Below are 22,278 nucleotides of genomic sequence, written 5' to 3'. Positions count from 1 at the left end.
CTCCTCAGAGCCACTGGGCTCCTTCGAATAGCCCCCACAAAAGGGCCGTTCAGCCTCATTACCCACATGGGTGCTTGGGAAGGAGGCAATCAGACCAGATACACCAGATTGCCAAGATGGACAGGCCTTTCCTCGAGAAACCCTTCAGGGCAGCCCTTTCCCGTCCCCTTACACACCCACGGTGCTTGTCTGCTTCCTTTTTCTACCCTGCCAGGCAGGATTTTAAAGCAACTTATTACTACTTCTGCTTTTCTGGTAGGCAGGAGACCAGCTGAAGAAACGTAGCTGGACTTTCCAACAGCAGGAAGCAAGATTTGCCCCACCGACTGCAGTGGGAAACAGCCTCAGGGTGCTGGGAAGCCCAAGGGGCCGACCCGCGGGAAGCTTATGGGGAGGCATACCTGGAGAATAAGACAGCGCCAGCTCAACTTTGCAAGGCTACGACACAGGCAGCAGTGGTGTCCAGACTCCTGCTGAGATGCTTTCTCCACTCAACTGTCTCCACCTGGGCTTAAGATACGCTGAGATGGCAACACCCACAATGGCTGTTGCAGAGGATGAGGGCAGTTGGATCTGGAGTCAGCAGTTGCTCTACCAAAACATCACCCACAAGCAAGACAAATACAGAAACAGCCCTGTTTAGCTCCCAACAGACGAAAATGCTCTGAGGAAAAAGAGGAACATTTTACACTGGGGACAGGTCCTCTGCAGCACAAGCAAATTCAGCCGAAAGGAGTCATGCTTAGGGTTCCTTGACAGCAATAAGCGTCGTCTCCTTACACACTATTTGGTCTCCCTGAGGGCCTCCCCCACCCTGTTATGCAGCTGCATGTCACACCTTAGAGACAATTTGCTCCTGTTCTGCCTAGGACTGTGGCTGATGCAGAGACAAACAGTGGCTGTGGTGGCCATCCTGTCTTCCCAAGATCAGCTCCTCTGCTCCAGCAAGTCAGGGGTAAGAGCCAAAATGTGGGCTGGGAGCTGCGGCAACCAGCAGCAAAGCATACAGAAGAAGCTGGTGTAAATGGCTGCTTGGTGGAGGAGAACCCCTCCGGCGCTCTGTGAGAACAGGGAGCAAATGCAAAATCTGAACCAAGTAACTAGGTAGAGCTGCCACTGCTCTAAAAAGGACAGCAATGCACTTTCCAAGGCAGCCCACTGTGCAGCAATACGGACACACGCCAGGCAGACACGGGTTCACAATTGTGCTTGAAACCAGTCAAGCAGTTTCTTTTTATTTATTACAAAAAAAAAAAAATCCCACCAAATAAAAAAAAAAAAAACCAACCCTCTAATGGTGAAAGTATAGATATGGCATTTACACAGCTACATCTACCTTCTGCTGACAGCCCCACCCGCCCACAGTAATGTAGACTTATACGCGCTTACATAATATAGAGCGACACAGACAAACAAACAGGCTTCTAGAGTTCGCAAGAAGGAGCGAGGTGCAGCGAGAGGCCTCCAGCCTGCCTGGGATGCACCAAGCCAAGGGACCCCCAGACACGTGGCTCTTGCGCCACAAGACATGGTGCTGTCCCCCGTGCAGCGAGTCTTGGATTCGGGGCTGCCTGGGAAGGGCTTTGCTGGTGGTGGGCAAGTGCTTTAGCAGTTGTCAGAGGGGAGGGAGGATGGCGTTTGGCTACCAGGATAACACGTGTAAGAAAACACGTGGCCTTTCCCTCCAGTGCCTTGCAGATCTCAAAGTGCATGGCAGACATCAGTGAACCGAGCCTCCCAGGCTGCCCTCCTCCTCCTCATGAGGTAGTCAGTGAACTTAGCCTCATTTCATGTGCAAGGTACAGAAAGGAGGGACCTCCTGCCAGAGGGCATGAGAGCCCGCTGCAAGCCCTCGCTGCTCAGTGTCAGAGGGCCTGCGTAGCTACCAAGCAAAAGAGAAGTGTTGGAGAGCCGAGGAAAAGAACTCTGTTAGCACAATGGTTCTCAGCATCTTCCTTACCGGGATCCGTTGTTCCAGACTGAAGTCTGTTCCCACCTCAAAGACAGCATGGGGCAACCCCTCACGGGGTGGGGTAGGGGGGGTAGGATAGGGAAGGCATCTGGTGCCTGTGATCCTGTGAAGGATGACCCCACACATACAGTACGTGCTGGGAACTGACCCTACGTTCTTAGAAACTATTGAGGAACAAGGGACCAATCCTGTCGCGCTCTCGGTGAGCCAAATACAGTACTTGTGTCAGCAATATGAAGCACTACCAGTTCTAGTGTTCAGTCTGGGAGGAAAACAGAAATAGCCCTCACTTAGTACGAGAAAACAGAAATAGCATTGTCCCATATGAGGAAAACTGGGATTAGTGAGGTCTATGAGACAGAGAAACGAGACAGACATCTCTGAGGCCAAAAGGGCTGTTCAGCCAAGGGAGCGCAAGGAAGCACTGTCACAGGAAAAAGGCGCACACACTCTTCAACCCGCTGCTTGGAAAAACCGACAGCAACCGGCACAGATGAGGCGCGAGGGACACTGCTTCTTCTGGCCCCTTCCTCAGCAAAAGTGGGAGCTGAATTTGACTGCTGGGCAGCTCTGTCAACTCATCCTGAGGGCTCCCTTCATTCCCACAGCAGAGGAGTTTTAATGGAGCAAGAGATGCAAAAAAAAAAAAAAAAAGAAAGAAAAAGAAAAAAAAAGATAAAAAAGAGGCAGTACTGTTCCTGGAACCCACTGTGCAACTCTCCTGGGAGCACATCAACACCTCTAAGTGCCACACAAGTAACTTAGTTATTGGATTGTGTTGCAGATATATTGCTCATTGCCAGATCAGGTGAGTCAGCCCTAATGTATGATCAGAAAATTGTAGATGGGAGGGAGAGGTATTAGCCAGAGATCTGGGCGCATGAATTCCCAAGGCTAAAAATCAGCCTTTGGGGCTTCCAGATACTAGGATGGACTAGGATGGCTTCTCTCTTTGATTAAAAGAGGGGCTGGGACAAACAGCCCCCATCACCTTCTCAAAATGACCCTCGCCTGAGGCACTAATATTTTCATTTTGAACATAGACAGAGATATCTTTAACCACATGGCTGCCACAAAAGAAAACACGGGATGGAAGCAAAGGTTCAGGGGAGTGGACAGTACTCCTATAGCACACAGAATGTCTTCAATTCTGCCAGCCTCAAATTAGAGGGAAAACTGTAATTGTTTTCAGCAGCAAAACAATGTGGCTGCAGAGTTGCGTCTGCAGCACTTACAGTTGCAATTAGAATAGACAGGGCAGATGGTCTTGGTCAACAATAAGCCCACAGAAGTGCTGGGTTTAAAGTTCTTCTGGATAGAGAAGTGTTGTCCTGAATCTGCAAGCAGCCAAGTACAGACGGGAAGAAAGGAGCACAAAGGAGTGACAGCTGGGCAGACCACGTTTGTCTTCCTGCTGGGATAAATGCTGCAAGCCTGGATAAACGTTGCAAGATTAGGCTTGGCAGGTAGGAGTTTCATGGAAAAAACCCAGGCGCAGTTTGACTTGAAGCCCCCAAGCAGACTGACACACAGGATGTAATGAAAGTATTTAGAGTGCAGGAAGATAGACAGATGGGGAGACAAACAAGGCATTTCAGAGAGTTTAACAAACCAGCGTGGTTAGGAAGACGGAGGCAACTAGAAGTTTGTATTCTTCCATGTTGTTCCCCTCCCCTCAGCAGAATGAAGAAAAGTAAAATAAGAAAGCATTAAAAAGAGAATTTAACCAAAGAGACAAGGAACACCTGAGCACTGGACACACCTCACAACTGCTTGTCATGAGGAGCTGAACTCCCACATTCTGGATTGCACTTCATAATATCAGCACCTACTAAAGGACCCACCTCTGGCTGCTGCCTGCCAGCCCTGGGAAGCCCGGTGGGTCATGGGTGGGAACGGGTCGTCCCCAGTTAGTCCAACAGGCAGTGCAGTCTGTGTTGGAAGGAAAGCAAAGCATCGTCTTTCCAGGGCTTATGGGGTCATTCTGGTCCTCTCTGCGTTGCATAGTATTCTTCAGCTACCAAAGCCAAAACACCTCTTGTTTGGTTGTAACACTGCAAGGTACAAGTCTGCATAGAGCCCTGGATGAGCACGGAGAGGACCTGTAATGTTCATGTGTGTGTGTGTGTGTGTGTGTGTGTGTGTGTGTATTTTTTTCCTAAGAGGAGGATGTTTAAATTAACACTTGTCATTGTAGAACAGAGAAGGACCTAAGGACTCTCTTACGGCACGCACAGTGGGCAAGCAAGACCTTAACTAGAGCACGCCTGACCTCCAATGTGCATGTGCACAAAGAGCTATGGGACCTGACTCTGAACAATCATTTCTCCTTGTTTCCATGTTTCCTATGACTCTGTTACACACCTGAACTAAGCAATATGACGTACAACATTTGACCATGACCCTGAGTCTCAGGGAAAAGCAAATAGTTCTGTGAGTCCAGATTTCCTTCGCTGGTACCAGGCCAAACTTCATTTCTTGACCTGGCTCCTGCTATATTTCCTTTGAATTCCCTGTACAGGTGGCAAAAATGCCTATCAAGGTAGCAGTGTCCTCCCTAGTAGAGAGGACCATGTGAGCTACTGTATGCCATGAAGCTTGTTCAGAAGAGCACTACGTGGCTGGGCTATCGTACATGGCCAAAGGAGAGAAGTATTTCCAGGGATGTGGGGAGGAGGAAGGGTGGGAGCACACAGATCGGAGATGGAGGCCTAGCTGCATGGGTCAAGCCTGCTTCTTGCACACTACCTCAGAAGGGGGTAAACTGGAATGTATGGTATCTCAATGTTTTCTCAATTTCTTTTTTTTAAAGCCAGCCTTATGGCAAACTATAAATTAATAAGCTAATTAAATACTCAGGTGAGAGAACAGGGAACCTCCAACTGTGTAAACAGAAGACAGATTATGGCTTCTTTCTTAGATAATTGGAAGGGATCCAGCCCTCCCAACAGGGCCCCCCAGTCAGGACCTTGCAAAACCACCAGCCACTGCTGTTCTTCTCACGAACTTCAAATAAAGTCCCTTCTTTAAAGCTGTTGGTCTCCTCATCGCCTTCAAAATCTGCCACTGCCACATAGAGAGCTTCCTTGGAGATTTCCGGATTGGAGAAGGGGATAGACGTCCTCTCCTTGGCTTCCCCTCTCTCCACTGGCTTGGATATTACCTTTGGGACTAAGCTGCTTTTCACTTTGGCTTCATCTTGGCTTGAAGCAGCCAGGAACGGTTTGGCTTTCGGTGGAACCAGCATGGGCCTACCTGGTACAGCGGAAGATCTGATTTCAGGTGCTTCCCGCGGCTGGGTTTTCAGCTCTGGTGTGGGGCCAGAGGTAGGACATGCTGTTTTCTTTGGGGGTGGTGGTCTACGGGGTGGTACAACGGGCCGCTGAGGCGGGGGCTCCCTGGGATTTGGGTAGTCACTCTTTGGCTCAGGGTGAGCTATTTTTGCTGGGCCCAGGGGACATTTGGGCAGTGCCTCTTTTGCGATGTGGCTGTCCGGTTTAGGCAGAGGCTTGCTCTCCACACTTGGTCGCTCCTGAAACTTTCCAGAAGTCTCTGAGGGGACCGTGGCATTACTGAAGGAGTTTTCACTGGCAGCAGTGTCCTGCTCAGAGGGTTTCTCTTGGCACTTTGCAGGTCTAAGCTTGCTTCGCAGGCTACAGATGTCCAGTTTATCATCAGCTGGAGGAGGGTCAGCCCGGGGGGCTGCAGCGGGTTTTGGCCTGATCTGAGGTCTTGATTTCAAAAAAGGATTCTGAGCAAGTGGCTCAGGCTTGTCCTCCACAGGCTCAGCTTTTGGCTTGGTTGGCTTGACAATAGGTCGGAGATTGGGCTTCTTCACTTCCTTGGCTGACACCTTGTGTCCACATTCCAGTCCCATTTCGTTTTTCAACTGGAACAGTTTGCCCTTCTCTGTTTTCAGCTCTGGCTTCTTGCTGTCCTTTGGAGCTGCTGACTGCTTCGGTGGGACCATGGGCAAAATCATGCCTGGAGGCTTGGGAGGAGGCCTCTGCCTCTCCATTAACTCGCCTTCTGACTTAATGATCGATTCCTTCCTGGGCGGCAGGCTGGGCTTCTCCTCCACATCACGGTCCGAGATCTCCTCGTACCCAGAGGTGAAGGCTAGGTCTGCACTCTCAGTAGCCTCCTTCCCCTTCCAGTCTTTGGCCCACTTCATTCCACAGTCCATACCATTCGGAGGAGCCTCTGGCAGAGGCCTGCAAGGTCCAGTGGCTTCTTCGCTGGCACTGCTTTCCACTGTGGCATCAGCAACCCGCAGCTGGGCTATCTCGTTGGGTAATGGAGCCAGGAAGTTTGGCCTGGATGCGTTGCTAGTTTTCTTGTATTTATCAATAAACGTAGCAGGAGCCCAGCCTTCCTTCTCCTCTATCTGAATGTACCACCAGCCGCTCAAGTTCTTCTCAATAACCTGCAGGAGGAAAGGAAACCTCAGACACGCACACATCGGCCCTCTCTGCACAAAAGGGGATGCTCAGTATCTCTGAAATGAGATCAGTATGACATGAGGCCCTGCTGCTTTTGCCTCCCCCAACTTGGTATCCAAATTCCACATAATGACAGGGACAGCCAGCTAGAATGTTTTTCACATAGCTGTTACTGCCGGCTCAGCCTGCAAAACACACGACTGGCACCCTAAGGAGAGGGAATCCTGCTGAGGACCTCGGCTAGGAGAGGTGACCCAGGTGCCAGGAGCTGGCACTAGGGCAGCTCACTGAAGGAATGACATTATCTCGTCAGACACGAATGCTTGGGAGAGTTGCACTGAGCTGTCACCATCCGGCCCTGAAAGACAGGACAGGCTCTCCCAAGACACAGCTCTCCCAAGTACTTGCAGCGGCCACTGCGTGGCACTGTTGGAGCAGTCAACCAGCAGCATTACTGCACAGATGTGCAAACCTCCAGCCTATGTATGCTCCAGAAATGGGACTAGGACCTGCTCTCCACTGGGAAGAGGTGACTGGGGCAGCAATAAAGGAAAAGTGTTCTTAGAGAGACACAGACTATATGTGGAAAAGCATAATTAGATCTACAACTGGGATTCTGCCAGTAAAACCGGATGTGCTAGTTAAGCAATTGTGTTTGGAACAGGCCTAAATAAGAAAAAACGCCATCTCTAACTCCATTTGTGATGTAGTTTTAATTTCCATTAGCTCAGTCACACTTGGGGGACAAGAGGCTGCCAGGAGCACCAGGGACTCCAAAGCCTCATAGCTCATATGGGTTTCTCTTCTGCTCTAGGTGAGCCCAGGGATGCTGACAGTTCACACACGCAGTAACATCCACCACCATGCTCAGTTTCCACCCAGAACACAGTGATTGGTTCCTCCCTGCCCAAAACAGGATCCCAGGGCCAATGGGAGCCAGGATTTCCGCTCTCCTGCAAAGGAGCAGTGAGAAAAGAAGACGACATTCTCACCTCTACTTTCATTCCTGCCTGGAAGCTGATGCCATCCGGGATGGTGGTCTGGAAGTCAGCTATGGTGTAATATTCCTCTTCCACTTGAGGAGGGACAGGAGGTTTAGGCAGGTTCAAACCACGTGGCTATGACAATGAAAACCAAAACCCATCAATGTGTTTCTACAGAAGGTGCAACACAACGCTCACACAGACAAACAGCCTGCAGAGAAGCAAGCTAGCACAGGCAGGCCTGGGTGGTCAGCTTAGCCCATGCAGCACTCTCACAAACTGGCAAGTCATTTCCAGGCTGAAAAGGAAATTGCCCAGATTGTCTGATGTATCACTAACAGGGGAGTTACTCTCCCTAGGAGGAGGGAGATGGCTTGCAACCTTGCACTGGCAGCTTAGCCTCGCAGGACAAACCAACCAAAGGTTCACCTAAAGACCAATTGCAAACAGAGGAGTCTTATGACAGCATGAAGGTCATGTGCCTACTCTAATCCCAATCAAGCCCGTGGTACAGGGCTGAGAATAACCAGAGACCAGAGCTCCTTCTCAGTGCTTCTCTCCGTCTCCCTCTGCCACTGCTGTTCTCCTACTTCTCCTGGCAAATGAGATATAAGACCACCACCACTGGTTCAGACCTATCTAGCTCAGTCTTCTGTCTCCAATAGTAACTGTAAGCAGATGCTTTGAGAAGATCAGGAATGGGGCCATCCTACACAATACCACCCCTCTCTGGGTTTCCAAGACTCTGGGAGGACTCAGGATATACTTACTATAGTGAGATCCCTGCGAGGAGGGGGTCTCTGCCTCATCTTCGGTGACTCTGCGGAGAAAGAATTTCAGATGCTGTTGAGGTTCTGGCTGTGGGTCCCACGCCCGGGGGGGGGAGGGGGGACCCTTCCCTAAAGGCGTGTGGAAGAGGAAACAATGGCAATCTCCATGTTCACACTCTAAAGGCTGCCTCCTGCCCTTCCCCTTCCCAGAATGGCATGGGCAAAGCCTGGGAAGGCAGCCAAACAAGGGCCCTGTCTGCCTGGTACCTAAAGCGACACAGGTCACCCAGGTTTTGAGAGCATCTCACTGGAACAGGAGGTAGTTTTGCACCAGCAGGTCCCACTGGGACATGAGGCTGAGGTGACCAAGTGAACTTGCCTTTTCACTACAGGCCTGACCCCGAAGCCCTGACTTTACCTGTCAGGTTAAAATGCCTCAGCTCCTGAGAGGAGCGTATGGAGTCAAATTTGCAGCCTGGGAGGGGGGCTGTGTCGGTTACATCCAGTGAGTCCAGCAGATCCCTGCAGCGCTGTTCACTTGCCCTGTCTGTCTAGGCCACGCTATTTCTAGACCTTGCTGCAAAGCTCTCAGTACCAGCAGGCCTTTTGGCTCCCTCACACCTGGTTACCAAAAGCCCACAAGAAGGGCTGCACTGAAACCCCAGCCATCACTGACGTCTTCCCGACTGGCCACTTACTGCGTCGAATATCAGCATTAGGCAGGGGACGGCTGTCAAATCTCCCATCTCTCTGGCTGGTGAGACCGTCCTTCTCTCGGTTTGCTGCGTTCTGCTGCCGGGAGATGCCATCCAGATCCAAGGCACATGAATGAGTGGAGGAGCCTGACCCCAGCTTCTGTGAAAACACCTCTCCGTTCCCCTTTTTGAGATAGGAGGCCGGGGCCCAGCCTTCTTGGCCCTGGTACCTGTGAGGGTAACAAGAGGGGCGCCGCTGTCCTAAGCCCTCAGCACTGCCATCCATCCGCCCTTGTCTCAGGACTCAGGGGTCACTAGACCTTTCCAGAGGGATGATCCACTGCGCTTCAGTTGGGCTAAAGGACCTTCCCAGAGCCAGAGCTCAGGACAAGCAATGACCAAAGGCCAGTTACCATGTGATCTGGGCAAAATGAGCTTGCTCAGGTTCAGGCCCCATTTCTGTCATATGGGCATCTGAAAAGCTCCAGCAATGACTCACGCTCCCATGCAAACCAGCCGCAGCCAGCAGGCCTGGGGCCGGGAAAGCCATGAGGCCTGGTTTCCTTTTCACCTCAGCAATGGCACAGGTTCAGGAATGAAACACACTGGCAGGGTAAGCGGAGAGGAAAACTAGAGGGCTGCTGCTAGGCTTTACGTACCTGTTCTTTGGATAAAACACAAGCATTCGGTCTGCACAGCCTGTCAGCCTGGATCCCTTCCCTGCTCTAAATCTGCACCGAGTTTAGGAGAATAACCAATCCTGCAATGTGATTGAAAAACCACATCCATGGAGTCTGCCTGCCATGCTGGAGGGTCTCGTGCCAGCATCAGGACAACTCTCCCCGCTGGCCGGGCTGGAGCCATTACACTCGGATGGCACCAGCTGCTGAGCTTGTAATTGCCTTTAGAGCTCTCATGGCAGCTCTTCTCAGTTTAGAAAGTCAATGGACATTTTTCTGGGGCCTTGCTGCTGCCAATACCACAGGTTCAGTGTAAGGTTAAGAAAATTGTGGCACATCCTTTGACCCTGCTCAGCTCAGTCCATTTGCTAGACCGCAGACAAGAGAAAATGAGCTTCCAGGAGAAAACAAGCATCAGCTTGGGATGATCAGACATCTTTGGCTCAACACACACTGCACACAGCAGACCTGGCCCGGACGATGGCCCTTCTCCACAGAAGCTTCCTAACACAGCCAGTGGATCCAGCCTGCCTCAGGGACGCTCGCTAGCTTACCCAACAGCAATACATGATGTAATATTAACGTCTGGTTAATATTTGGTTTCCCACATTGGTTCCCATTACTGGGGCATGTAGTGCTGTGACACAGTTCACCTCCCCAGCGCAGGAATGAAGGAGAGCTTACAGATGTTTTACCACATATAAGCTCAGCTGAAGCCCTGAACTTGAGCTAGCTTTAGCGTGTAGGGATGGAGAGACCTGAATTCTGGACTCTGCTCTCCCCTATATTCTAGACTTTGGTTTAGACCATACCTCCCACACACGTTGAGTCCCTGCTTTGCATAGCCTCCTCTGCAATCCCAGGAAGAGCAAGGGGTAGGGATGGTACCTGATCTTCCACCAGCCCTCCAGGTTCTTCTGGATCACCACCACCACAGCCCCTTTGTCCAGGTTTATTTCATCCTGGTCTCTTGCGATATATGGGTAAATAACTGTGTACTTCTCCTCTGTTGGAAAGAAAGTGCAGTTTCATGGATGTATTGTTTTGTGGGAACCTGGACTCAGTCAAACAATGGTTAAGTGCTTTATATAGACAATAATTCTTGTTGTGATACAGGTGCCAACACACAGAGATACATGACTATTTGAAGAGAAATGCCAGTGAAATGTATTTCAAAAAAAAACCCAATTGCATTTTGAAATGTAAGCTTTGGTGAACTAGTGTGGCCCAAAGAAAAGCTGTCTAAAGCAGCTCCCTCCTCTCCCTTAGGGCTGTGTCCTCTCTCATGTCTAAAGCCCCCAAAAGTAGGCAGTCATTTGCAGCCTTGAGTCCACTCCTACAGCCCTGTATTGCACAAACAAGTCAGGACTCCTTTCGAAAGCTTCTGTCTTAAGGCTTGCCCCACCATAACCAGCCTGAGGACTGCACCTGGGTACCCACTTCTTTTCCTCTCATCTCCTCCACCTCTCACACCTGTCCAGTTTGTGGCCCAAACTCTCACATCAGGATCTGTGCTCCTCGCAGTTCACAGGGACTCAGACAGGAAGCAGCCCCTGCTCAGGATCCACCATGGCCACCACCAGCTTCCCTAACCCCGTTCACACCTCAGTCCAGCTTCACCTTCCAGTTGCTTTTTGCCTTATTTCTCCTATATAGTTGATGTTCTAGAAAATGTGCTACTCTGAGGGCTAGAAACCTCACCCTAAATGGATGCCTGGCCCTTTCTCATTTAACATATATGGTTCTTATCTTCCCTCCTTTTAGCCCCAGTGTTTGGAGGGAAAGCAACCATGACCCTCCTCAGTCTGGGCTATCCACAGCAAGCCCCTTTCTCTTTTTTCATATGAGAGGCTCTCCTTTCACCTGCTCTTCATCAAAGCCCTTCCATGTACCCCTTTAAGTTTGAATTTCTCTTTTGGAAACTTTAAAGCAAAGCTGTATGCGATACAGGAAAGAAAATCACATAAACATCAGGAAGTAGCTCCACACATACTGATGTGCTCTCAGGTACAGGTGTCCACCTGTTCTACAAAGGCAGGTCCATATGAATGTCCCCATTCAACAGAAGGGTCTCCCAGGAGACTGCTTAAAGCCAAGGGGCAGGCCTGAAGAGTCTGATGTCCTGCCCACTAGACTGAGCCATGGTAAGCAGGGACACAGATGCTTTACCCTTCAAGAGGAAAGGGAAACTTCCTAACAGCCTTGTGAAGAAGCTGTCAGACAAACAGGTTCGTCTATCCCTCCTTCTCCCCTGCCTTGCCCTATCCTCTCTGGAAAAAAAGCCAGGGAAGAAACTGCCCATGCATAAGCAGTGCCACGATAGGGTAAAGGCCATTTTGAGAAAAATCTAACCCGAAAACCCACGCCTCTGGAGAGTCATATATCCCCACCTCACAGTTTTCCTGGCTTCATCTTCTTGGAAGAGCACAGTCTTTGAGGGACTTAATATTTCATATTGCACTGGATTCCCCACTCAAACTGAGCAAAATCAAGCTGACCCTTTCCTCCTGACACTAGCCGAAACACCAACAGCCAGGTCCGTGACTTAGAGCAGGAGTTACTCTTACAGGAACTAAAGCAGCAGTTGCAAGTAGTCTGTATGCATGTGTTAGGGGAAAGCAGAAACTCCAGCCTCTCTACCCAAAACAGACAGGCCTCAAAGAGTTAGAAGGAGCTGCTGGTAGAGGAAAGAGAGATGGACACACGTGGGTCTGATGGAAAGCAGAGGAGCATGTATGGCACGAGTGACACAAGCAGAGTCCATCACATGCAAAGCAAACAGACATGCAGACAAGAAGGCTGCAAAGCACAGAACAAGGGCAGCTGAACAAGTCTCCACAAAGTCCACCTTGACCCCATCCACTGGTGTACAAGTCCCCAAGAGTCCGACGGCGGCCAACGTGCCTGGGCAGAGACCAGTATCTCCACGGGACTGGGAAGAGCGTGTTGGGGAAGCAGGAGAAGGACAAAAGAGGATATAAGGAGGCAGCACTTCAGAGCTGAGACAACAGGGCTGACACCAGAGAGGGGCACAGAGTACTCACCTGCACCCCAGGTGAGGGGCCCTCCCTGGGCTGAGTCCCTCCCTCCCACCTCCATCTCCCCAGGCCCAGGGGCTAAGCCAGCTATAGCACTGCTTTGAGCATACGGTGGTCAAGGGGAAGGATGCGTTCTCTGGGAGTGTTTCAGATTTACTTTAAGCAAAGGTTGCAGTCTTGTTATGCTCATCATGTGAGTCACTGCAATCTTGTTACGCTCATCATGTCAGTCTGTCCGTGCTCTTTGTTCCTGCCTGGGATTAGAAGACATGTGAATTGTCCTAGGACCTCTTCCTCCAGTGCAGGTAAATCTACTCCCTGGGACCTAAAGGAGACGTTGCAATAGCAGAACTAGATGTTCCTTGGAGGCGGCACATTCAGCCTCTCTGTGGGAAGCAGAGAAAGGTCAGCAGCTAAACCCATCGGCATCCAGCTGTTCCACTCGTGGTACAACGCTTGAGCAGAGCACTGGGAAGGCAGGACCATTACAGGCATATGTTACTGAACAGCCTGCCCTCACAGCACTTGTGGTTTTGTCCTTCCTGGAGCTCTGTCCCTGCCTAGGTTAAAAAGGACTAAGCAGTCCTGCAAGAGGCTCAGTGCACTTCAGCATAAAGAGGCTGGCGCAATTTTCTCCAGCTGCCTCTTACCTTCATCAGGCTGCATTGACAATTCGTCCTGGACGCCATCCTGAGCTTCCAGACAGGTCGCTGGCACCCAGCCTTGCTCTTCTGATGTGCTCACAAACCACCAGCCTGAGAACAAAACAGCAGACAGCTTAGCTGAGGGCATCCGTACTGCTCAAGCAGCCAAATGCCACCAGCTGAAAACTGCCTCCCTCTCTACAAACCTGCCTTGCTGCTGACGCAGGAGGCTGGGGTGACCCCAAAGCAACAGAGCCAAGCACTATCCAACAGGGAGCACAGACAGCAGCAGCAGAGAATCGCAGCTGAACGAGACCTACGTGTACAGTTCCCTCCTAACCATCACTAAAAACACAAGGCACCCTGAGAACTGAAAGACTCCAGCCACCTCACTTGCTTTCTTTTGCTTTTTTTTTTCCACAGTTCAGCTTCCCTCAGCATGGGTCACCAAGTCCAGTCTAATTAGCAGAGATGAATAAACTGTCTGCAAATCGATAACTGATTCCTGCTGTGCTCTTGCCTTCTTTACGTTTGTGGAAACAGTAAACTTCAAAAGCTGAGAGCAAATGCAAGATTCAAACATGGACTCTCTCAGTGGAAACTTAGCCAGCTCCATAGAGGCCACTAGCAATTCTGGGCCACTCTGAGTGTCCGTTCAAAATAAATGCACTCTCCTCAGTTATTAAACGCACAAGCTTTCAGGGGAAAAAAATTAAAGACCAAGCATTATTCCCAGAATCTCAACAGTGAATCATTTAGAAAGACAACTACATTGTCAAGGAGGGAATCCTCAGCTACTAGCATGCAAGTGAAAATCAGAGCTGATATATGATAAACAAGTTATTTGCCATACCTTTTGAATTGGCTCTGCTAATAGATTTCACTTGCCTCAGGGTTGCTTTTATTTTCTCATTCTCAAATGTAGCTGCTGATTCAATTAATCCTCTTGGGACTCGTTTTCCAGAATGTTAGAATCTGTTTTCATGATTCATCTTTAAATTAACTAAGCAACACCTATTCATTCAGTGAATAAATTCCCCTTTTCAACCAACTCTCAAAGTTGGACCCATGACGTGACCTGATCCCTTTACAGCGGTTAAGAGGGAGCCTAAGTTTTAAGCATGCCAGTAGCTCAGCTGACTCCTCCCGCCCCACAGCTGAGCACTTCACAGCGTTCTCCTTCGGAGGAGGCAGGAATTACAAATGCACAACGGCTGCTTTCATGGAGCTGCTGTTCAGCAATGGCCAGCATCCCCCTCTGTCAATAAAACAAGCCTGTCAATTGTGGGAATGGCTTTTGTCCTCAGGACTCCCTGGCCAAGTTTCTCAGTAAGAAGCAGCATGAAACGAAACCCCAAAAGGCGGATGGTGCCTGGTGCTCAGCATGCTAGGTAACCACACTCGTCCTTTAGAGACAGTCCCTAAATCTTGTACAATTTAAACAGAAAGCCTGCAGGCTGAAGCTGCTTCCTCCACAGCCTGCCTAAGACGACTGTCCAGGGATATCCCATCGAGGTGCTTGGAGGCTGTTTTGCTTAAGTTCTCATTAACTCAATGCTGACAGTACAGGACTGCTAGACCTATCTTTGCTCTGCAACACAGAGTAGATTCAAAGCCCTTTGCCAAGGCAGAGTCTCTGTACCTGATTCGTTCTTCTCAATGATATCCACCACCTGGCCCACGCACAAGCTGATCTCGGAGCTCTCCTGCTTCTGGTAGTCCGCCACCACGACATACTGCTCCAGCACCAAGGGATCGACCGATGCAGAATCAGCTCCTGCACAGGGGGAACAAAACCGATCCACGTGCCGGGGTCACCACCAGCTCAGGAGAGCACAGGCCACTGCTCCCTAGTGCCTGCTGACCTGCAAGCAGCTCCAGGACACCCTGGGGACCCAGCGTGAGAGACGTGAGCCAGAGACTTGGGCAGAGTGAGGAGGAGAGAGCCCAAACAAGCAGCCAGGTGAGATCAGTACAGCCAGGTGAGGCCTTCAACTTGCTACCCACCTTCTGCTCACAGAGCTGTCCAAGCATTCCCACCACCACCAAAGATGCAAACAGCAGTCTAGTCTCTGCTGCCAGAGGCTCGGGGCAGTCTCAAGTGGATTGACACCAGCGAGGAGAGCTGCCTCAGTGCACTGAGCAGCTTTAGCCTCAGCTCAACACACGCGATCTGAAGTAGGTTTCACCAGTCGTGGCTGAAGATTTTTCAGCACCACATTGGTGGTGGGCATTTGCAGGACAAAGCACCAGCTCCCCGTCATCATTGTTCTTACGGATTTCTGCCACCTTCTTACGACTTGCTCATACATTTTGCTCTCCCAGCTGTTTGGTCCACTAACTGTGCTCAGCTCTCTCTGCTGCTCCTCCCACTGAGGCTCCCAATTTGACATCAGAAAAGTAACTAACCGAGAAAAAAAAATCAGGGAGGGAACGAGGGGCAGACAGACAGGATAAACAGAGAGTAAAATGATCACTAAGGCAAAAAAGGGTCTGACAGCTCCTGCAGTGGCACTCCTGGTGCAGCAGCACTCCTGGTGCAGCGCTCGGCAGGGCTCAAGGTGGCACTACAGGCTAAAGGAAGGGGACCTGCCACTGAGCAGATGCCAGAACCATCCTCTGTGGGGGACACAACAGACTGCAGGAGCAAGGCACAGCAGAGTGACACTGATTTATTTTTCCAAGCACATTTGCATTTAGGAGAGCGCTCTGGGTACAGATCTATCGCCTTTGCTCAGCATTTCTTGCTATGGTAGTACTGGAACGAACTCTTCAAGTCAAATCCATCTCTAGCTAAGGTTGTCCCTGTACATTGACCATAACTACCCTCAGAGGAAGTAATGTTATATGCAGAGAGATGGCAGCATCACAGTGCTTTGCAGGCCCATGTTAGCAGACACCACATGTGCTCAGGGCTGATCAGCTCTTAGTCCAGATTCTTCAGCCCCACTGAGTAGCCTTATGCTGAAACAGCCACAAGGCGTTTGGCAGCTCAGAGCACAAGCAGTGCTTGCCCCCTCTGCCTGCAAAAGCTTCCGAAGAGCAAAAAGAGCTCAGAAATTCCTGAACGTTACTCCCATTCGCCCCAAGCCTTGGCTTTCGCTTCTGACCCAACGCTTTGCCTTGCAGCTTCACAACCTGTCAGGTGAAGATACTATTGTATCACCTAGCTTTCCCAGGAGTGGTGAGAATTAATTAAAATTTGCCAGGTGCTTTGGAAATAGGGTAGTGTTAATAATTACAGCACAAGTGATACAAAAGAATCACAGGCCTGATCATGGGTGGTAGGTCAAACTGGCTTTGCATATACTCCAAGCATGTAGCTTGAAGTTTTGGATCAGAGACAGAAATCACATCTGCCCCTGGCCTCTAGCTGCTATAGCATGGCCGATACACAGGGCGATTACCTCCCGATCTCTGCAAGGCATGAGAAAGAAATGACATAGGGAGTGGAAGTCAAGTTTAGGGACATAAGGGCAAAATGTAGCAAGGACAAATTCAGGCTATGCATCAGCAAAGAGTTCGTACAGACAAGTGCTGCTATGCTGCAAGATGACACAATGGCTGCCCCACCACACGAGAGGTCTCAGTCTGACAAAAGATCTTTGCTATGGGGGAATCTACCGCAGGGAACAATCCTGCAATGACCAGATCAAGAAGGGCGTGTAGAGATGGACAAGATCTAACAGGTCTTCAGCAGTGCAAAGGTGCTCTGCTCCCCTGTAGAGACGTGCTCCTATGCCCAAGGTCACCACATTTCAAACTGGTTCTGAGAAAGAAAGGCCACAACAAAGGTTTAAATAAACAATGTATTTTCAGGATAGTCTTATTTAAAGGAAACAAAGGCAAACTGTCCATGTCATTCTGCTATAAACAGTTCTCTGCAGAGATGTAGGTGAGTTGGCCAAGTGCAGAGGTTCTGCTACCAGTAATGAAAGCTTTCTCCATACCAAAACCCAGAGGTGGGACACCAGACAGAATTAAAAATAGCCCTCTAAAGTGAATGGAAGATGCCAGGAATTTGGGCACTATCTGTTCTACTAGCCCAATTAAAGGTTTGTGCTTTAAAGTGATCAGAGCATCTGCCCAGCCACTGAGAGAATAACAGCTACAGGAAGAGAGAAGTACGTTCCTTTTTGCCTCCTTAGCTATAATTATGCCCATTGCTCTGAGGCTATTTGTAGTTTTAGCATGCAATTCTGGACCTTCCAACATACCTTTTAAACCAGCAACAGAAGTGGTAAACCAGGCTTGGAGGAAGAAGTAGGAGTTAATTTCAGAAGTGCCTTCACCTGGCACAATCATCCTCAACCACAAAAATACAAGGTCAAGTTAACAATAAAACATCCTATTCATGGGCAGACTTGGTCTCTTAAAAATAGCGATGGCCTAAACTTCACCATCTCAGATGAGAGTACCTGAAGCGCTGTGGCTGGGGAGGAGCGGAAGTGTCAGGTACAGTACATAGCCCACAAGGGAGAGCGAGTTTTGCAGAACAGGTATAGCCAGGAACACAAAGACTGAGTATCCTGAACAATACCCCACACATTTGAGAGACTGACACAAACATGTGGCCTAAAGAAGGGATGCTCAATGAGGTCAAATGACCACCAAAGTCCTTGGAGTGGACTTGCAGAGCTGACACTTGTCACTGAAGCAAAGAGCGAGTCGAGGTGGAGGTGCACTCAGCTCTGCTGCCTGGCCGGACACTGTCTCCAGGCAGCACGCATCCAAGCTGTAGCAACTTGGATGCAAACCCAGCTACTAATCCAAGGACTGCTCAGAGGAATAAGTTTGCTCTGAAGACAGGCCATAGACAGGGCCATTGCCTGCTGTAGCAGTGAGAGGTCAGCCTGTAAATCTTTGCTTGCGAGATTTCCAGTCTTTCCCATTTGTGGCTTTGTAGTATCACTGTCAAAAGTGAGGACTCTTATGGGGTTTGGACACTGGTGCCTCCAGAGGGAAACAAAAAGGGCAGGACTGAAATAAAAGAGCGAACAGACATATTTGCGTTTGAGGCCTACCCATCCTGTATGTTACAGCCCATGCCTACTGCACCTTCCAAAAATGCGGTGCTTTGGACAAACGTTATTTTGCTATTTCTCCTAGTCTTCTGGTCTTTGCTAGTTAGACCCAGTGCTCTCAGGAGAGCTCCCTTTCTCCCAGGACCGAGGAGTTTGTGAAGATCAGTATTGCAGAACTGAGTTACTCTTTGCTCTCATGTGAAATGAGTAGAGATGCTGAGCTGTACTCTTTGCAATCCCTCTCATCTCCGCAGGGATTTTGTCAGAGATGGTAAAAAAATCATATGGAAATATCATTCATCAGTGGAGTTGTAAAAAGGTCCTCCTACAGCTACCGTAGGATATGAGTGCTGTGTTTTGCCTTGCTTATCTCTTATTACGCTGAGTACTATGTTTTGGGGTCTCTATGCCACTGTGGGCATATTACATTGAACAGCAAAACGGATGTGGCCACACAAGGAACTACCTAAAACAAAACTGGCAAGGGAATGTTGGAGCCCCTCTACCAGGCTCCTTGCGTAGCTCCACCCAAATATAAACTGCCAAGATAGTTTTGGGCTCTCGTGCACTAAGTCAGTGCTAAAAATGCACCCTGTGAATCTCCATCTGTCAACAAGTGCTTTCTGTTGAACTGCAAAAGGAAGAGTAAATGGAAACATTCAAAATAGTCTTGAGGCCTGATATGATGATTACTTTTAGATGTACCTAAATCAATGGCCAAGTTAGACTTCAGAGTCTCGAAGTCTAGAAAATAATCCACTCTCCCTGCAAGCTGCAGGTTGTTCAGCGCCAAGCACAGGAGGGCTTGAGCCTGCGCCTCAGGCTCATAAGACTTTGCAGGATTACAAATATTGTTAAGAAAGCTGAGCAAAGGAAGTAGATTTTATTTCCAGCGCTCACTGACTCATACTGGGCATGTCCTGTCTTTGGCCCTCCTCACAACAACAAATGTCTCTTGCATCCTCATGGTCACCAAGGAGGGCTCAGCACTTTAACCCACTTAGCACTTAATACCCCCATGTTTGCTCACAGCCCGTTTCTAAGCAGTGCTTTCTCCTGCCAAGAGCTCAGGAGCATTTGTTCTTTCCAATGCTATTCTAAAGAGCAGCTCACCCCCTTTCTGGCAAGGCCGGGAGAAATAAGCAACTGGGAAACAAATCTAGTTATTATTGTTTGCTAGCAGCTGTTGGATGCCCTCTCCTCAGGGAGATCCCACATTAAAAAAGCTTCTTTTATGCCTTGCTGCATATTTCCTACCTCAAAGCAGACCTGGCTTGAGGAACCAATGAATAATCAGGGAATTCCTCAAGGTAGAAGAGGATTCAAAGTGATTGTAGCAAACCCGAAGTCCGTTTCTGCTGCCAGGAAAGGCAAGACAGTGAGAGGAGTCTCAGAACACATCTGGCACAGAGCATCAGCCATTTCTAGTGTTATTGCACACAAATATCTTTCCCTGATGGCTACTGCACATAAGCTAGGACCCAAAGTGAGGGATTATGGTGCCACAGGCAAAACATTGCGTTCTGTCCTGCCAGAGCTAGGCTCTGGCTTGGAAGCTGCCCAAGAATCTCTCCATGTTCCCTCCCTCTCAATGGCACCAAGCAAACAGCCTCCCAAAGAGCATTTTCTCTTTGATCTCAGCAGCTTGTGTCACTTATAAAACTGCCACGCTAGTAGAAGTAGGGAGCAAAAGGCTGCCCATAAACCTGCTTGGCTAATGGGTCCACAGGTGGTCGGAGGGCAGAATGAAGCTGCATACACAAAAAGCACAAAAGCCCCTGCTTCCCTATCAGCTAGGGTTCTTAAGTTGAATTCTTCCCTCTAAGAATTCAGCCATGCAAGAAAAATTTCCTCCTCTTCTCCTCAACCCTAGAAAGTTCTTCTCTTCTCTTGTCTAATGTAAGTGGATTGGGTTCAAAATAATCTCCTGATATTCTGCTCTCATAAGGAAATAAGGTACCTTTCCCTTACTCATCAGGTGTTCGTATTGAGCTACTGCAGAAGAGAAGTTTTCAAGACAAGGGAGATCATAACTTTTTTGTTTAACCTCCGTTTTATCAAAAGAGAGGAGAAAGAAAAAAAAAAATCACAGCCTGCTTTTTCCCCACCCACACTTGTCTCTGCTTCCAAGCATGTTTGCACTGAAAGGAGTAGCTCAACTTGAAGCAAAATCTTTAACACATCTCATCCGACAAAGCTAGCTGAAGTCCCACCATTTCGGTAAAAGAAAGCTAGTACAAAAACTATAGTCCGTGCCTGTAAATGGCTCCTGAGAGCTGTAAAACTACCATCACAAGATCTGGTTTTGACAGACATAACTAGTAGCAGTCAGAGTTTGGGGAGAAAGTGCTGTCCAAAGGTCTTAATCATACCGCTAAATCCCCACTAGTTAGTCAGGAGACCATCCAGTTATTTGCTCTGCCCACGAGACCAGAGCAAAACCAGGAGCCACTGTTCCACCAGACAATATCTGAGCATCTCATACTCATCTCAGAACGCGTCTCAATTAAGAGGCTGGGTTACCATCAGTCCCCGAGGGAGAGAGACCCTCCAGGTTCAACAGAAAAGAAAGAAAAGTGGAATTACGTTTTTGAGTCTCCTCTGTATCTTTTCTCTCTACTTAGAGAGGAATCCAGTCATCTACAAGTAAATTCCTTTATGCAATTTATTGCAGTGCCAACTCTCATGCCAAAAACCTTTCTGCAACCTATTTCAGCAGAATTTCGAGCCAAACTTCAGACCTTCCTTTCCAAAGGCCTTCACTCTATTTTACACCTTCTGTAAACCCAGTAGCTGAAAGATGCCCTCCCTAATCCATAGGTTGAAGGAAGATTCCTCTCCTCTCCTCTCCCTTTCTCATGTTTCTGGGAAGCTCGGACAACCTTAAAATACACCAAACAAGGGATCTTGCACAGACATATGTGTCCCTGTCTTAAGGAGCAGATATAGCGCATCCCAGACCCTGCCCTCCACCCAAAATGTGTAATCGTGGTATAATCATGAAGCAGAAAGTATCATGAGATCAGGACACTTTCACTATTCATCACACAGCCCAGACACTCCTCCAGATTTGAGGGTACTGTGAAATTTTGCAGCCTCCGATTTCTGCCTGCAGACAAAGTCCTGCCCTTTGCCTGGGACCTGTAAAATAGCCCCCAACCTCTGAGCTGAGCTGTACTCACAGAGAGCAAGGAACTGGCCTCCAATCCTCAGCCAAGCGGCAGTCCCAAAGCCCACCATACTTTCTCTCAGCTCTGCACTACTTCCCCGTGTCCACCAGCAACCAAAGAAAGCTACAGGGGATGTGATAGCTTCTTGCAAGGGATTTCGCCCTCACAGAAAGAGCAGGTGTCACCCAGGCGAAAGGCAAAGCAAGAGCGAGGCTCAGGTAGCGAGCTGCTGTTACTACCTCTCTGAAGGAAAGAAGCCGTTCTCTGGATAAATCCTGATGAAGGAACAAAACGATAGGAGAAAAAGCATGAGGGAAGGAGGGAAAAAAACACAGAGGTGCCAGAAACGGCGGGAACAATTAGATTAACAAATAAACGTGCCGCCCAGCCCAGCTTGGAGAGCTGCATGCTTCAGTCCCTTCCCATCCCTCCTCAGGACGCCCTGCCGCTGCAGAGCTGAGGGAAGCGAGGAAGGCTGGCAAGCTTGCCCCAGGCTGGTGAAAAGCCCCAGCCTCTTCTCTCTGCAGTAATATCCCCTCCTCATGAGCAGGGGAGAAACGCTGTCTTTGCAAGTCCCTCTTCAGACACCATCTGAACATGGGGACATGGGGCTGAGACACAGAAGTGGCTGCAATGAAACCTAGAGAGGTGGTGCTGGGAAGGTGCCCTCTTGCTCACTCTTGCTCCTTCCCATCCACCCCGGCTGGAAGGAGGCAGCAGCGCCAAGAGGGAGCACAGCGAATCCAGGGTAAGCCCCGCAGACCGCTGCCTCGCGATGCTGCAGGGGACCTGGCCCTCGCCCCAACAGGGAGCACAGCAGCAGTGCGCGGCAGTGTCCTCCCCGGGCCAGGCACCCACAC

The 22,278-nt window shown here is 49.5% G+C and overlaps 1 protein-coding gene across 4 annotated transcripts in view; it reads right to left on the bottom strand.

Annotated features, from left to right (window-relative positions):
• Positions 1-1,196: 1,196 nt before the first annotated feature.
• Positions 1,197-22,278, bottom strand: part of SH3PXD2B (SH3 and PX domains 2B) — an 87,983-nt gene continuing 66,901 nt past the window's right edge. For 2 of the 4 annotated variants that reach the window (XM_068959377.1, XM_068959379.1), the window contains 8 exons: positions 21,658-21,693; positions 14,867-15,001; positions 13,231-13,335; positions 10,431-10,548; positions 8,866-9,092; positions 8,168-8,217; positions 7,407-7,532; positions 1,197-6,398 (listed from right to left, as the gene is read on the bottom strand). In XM_068959377.1, the coding sequence (XP_068815478.1) occupies positions 4,875-6,398; positions 7,407-7,532; positions 8,168-8,217; positions 8,866-9,092; positions 10,431-10,548; positions 13,231-13,335; positions 14,867-15,001; positions 21,658-21,693 (2,321 nt within the window). In that variant the 3' untranslated portion in view covers positions 1,197-4,874. The remainder of the gene's footprint in view (positions 6,399-7,406; positions 7,533-8,167; positions 8,218-8,865; positions 9,093-10,430; positions 10,549-13,230; positions 13,336-14,866; positions 15,002-21,657; positions 21,694-22,278) is intronic. The other 2 variants (XM_068959378.1, XM_068959380.1) reach the window with 1 other exon arrangement.

Source organism: Struthio camelus, chromosome 13, assembly GCF_040807025.1.
Source record: "Struthio camelus isolate bStrCam1 chromosome 13, bStrCam1.hap1, whole genome shotgun sequence".
Lineage (NCBI taxonomy): Eukaryota > Metazoa > Chordata > Aves > Struthioniformes > Struthionidae > Struthio > Struthio camelus.
This window is presented reverse-complemented; position numbering and strand designations above follow the sequence as displayed.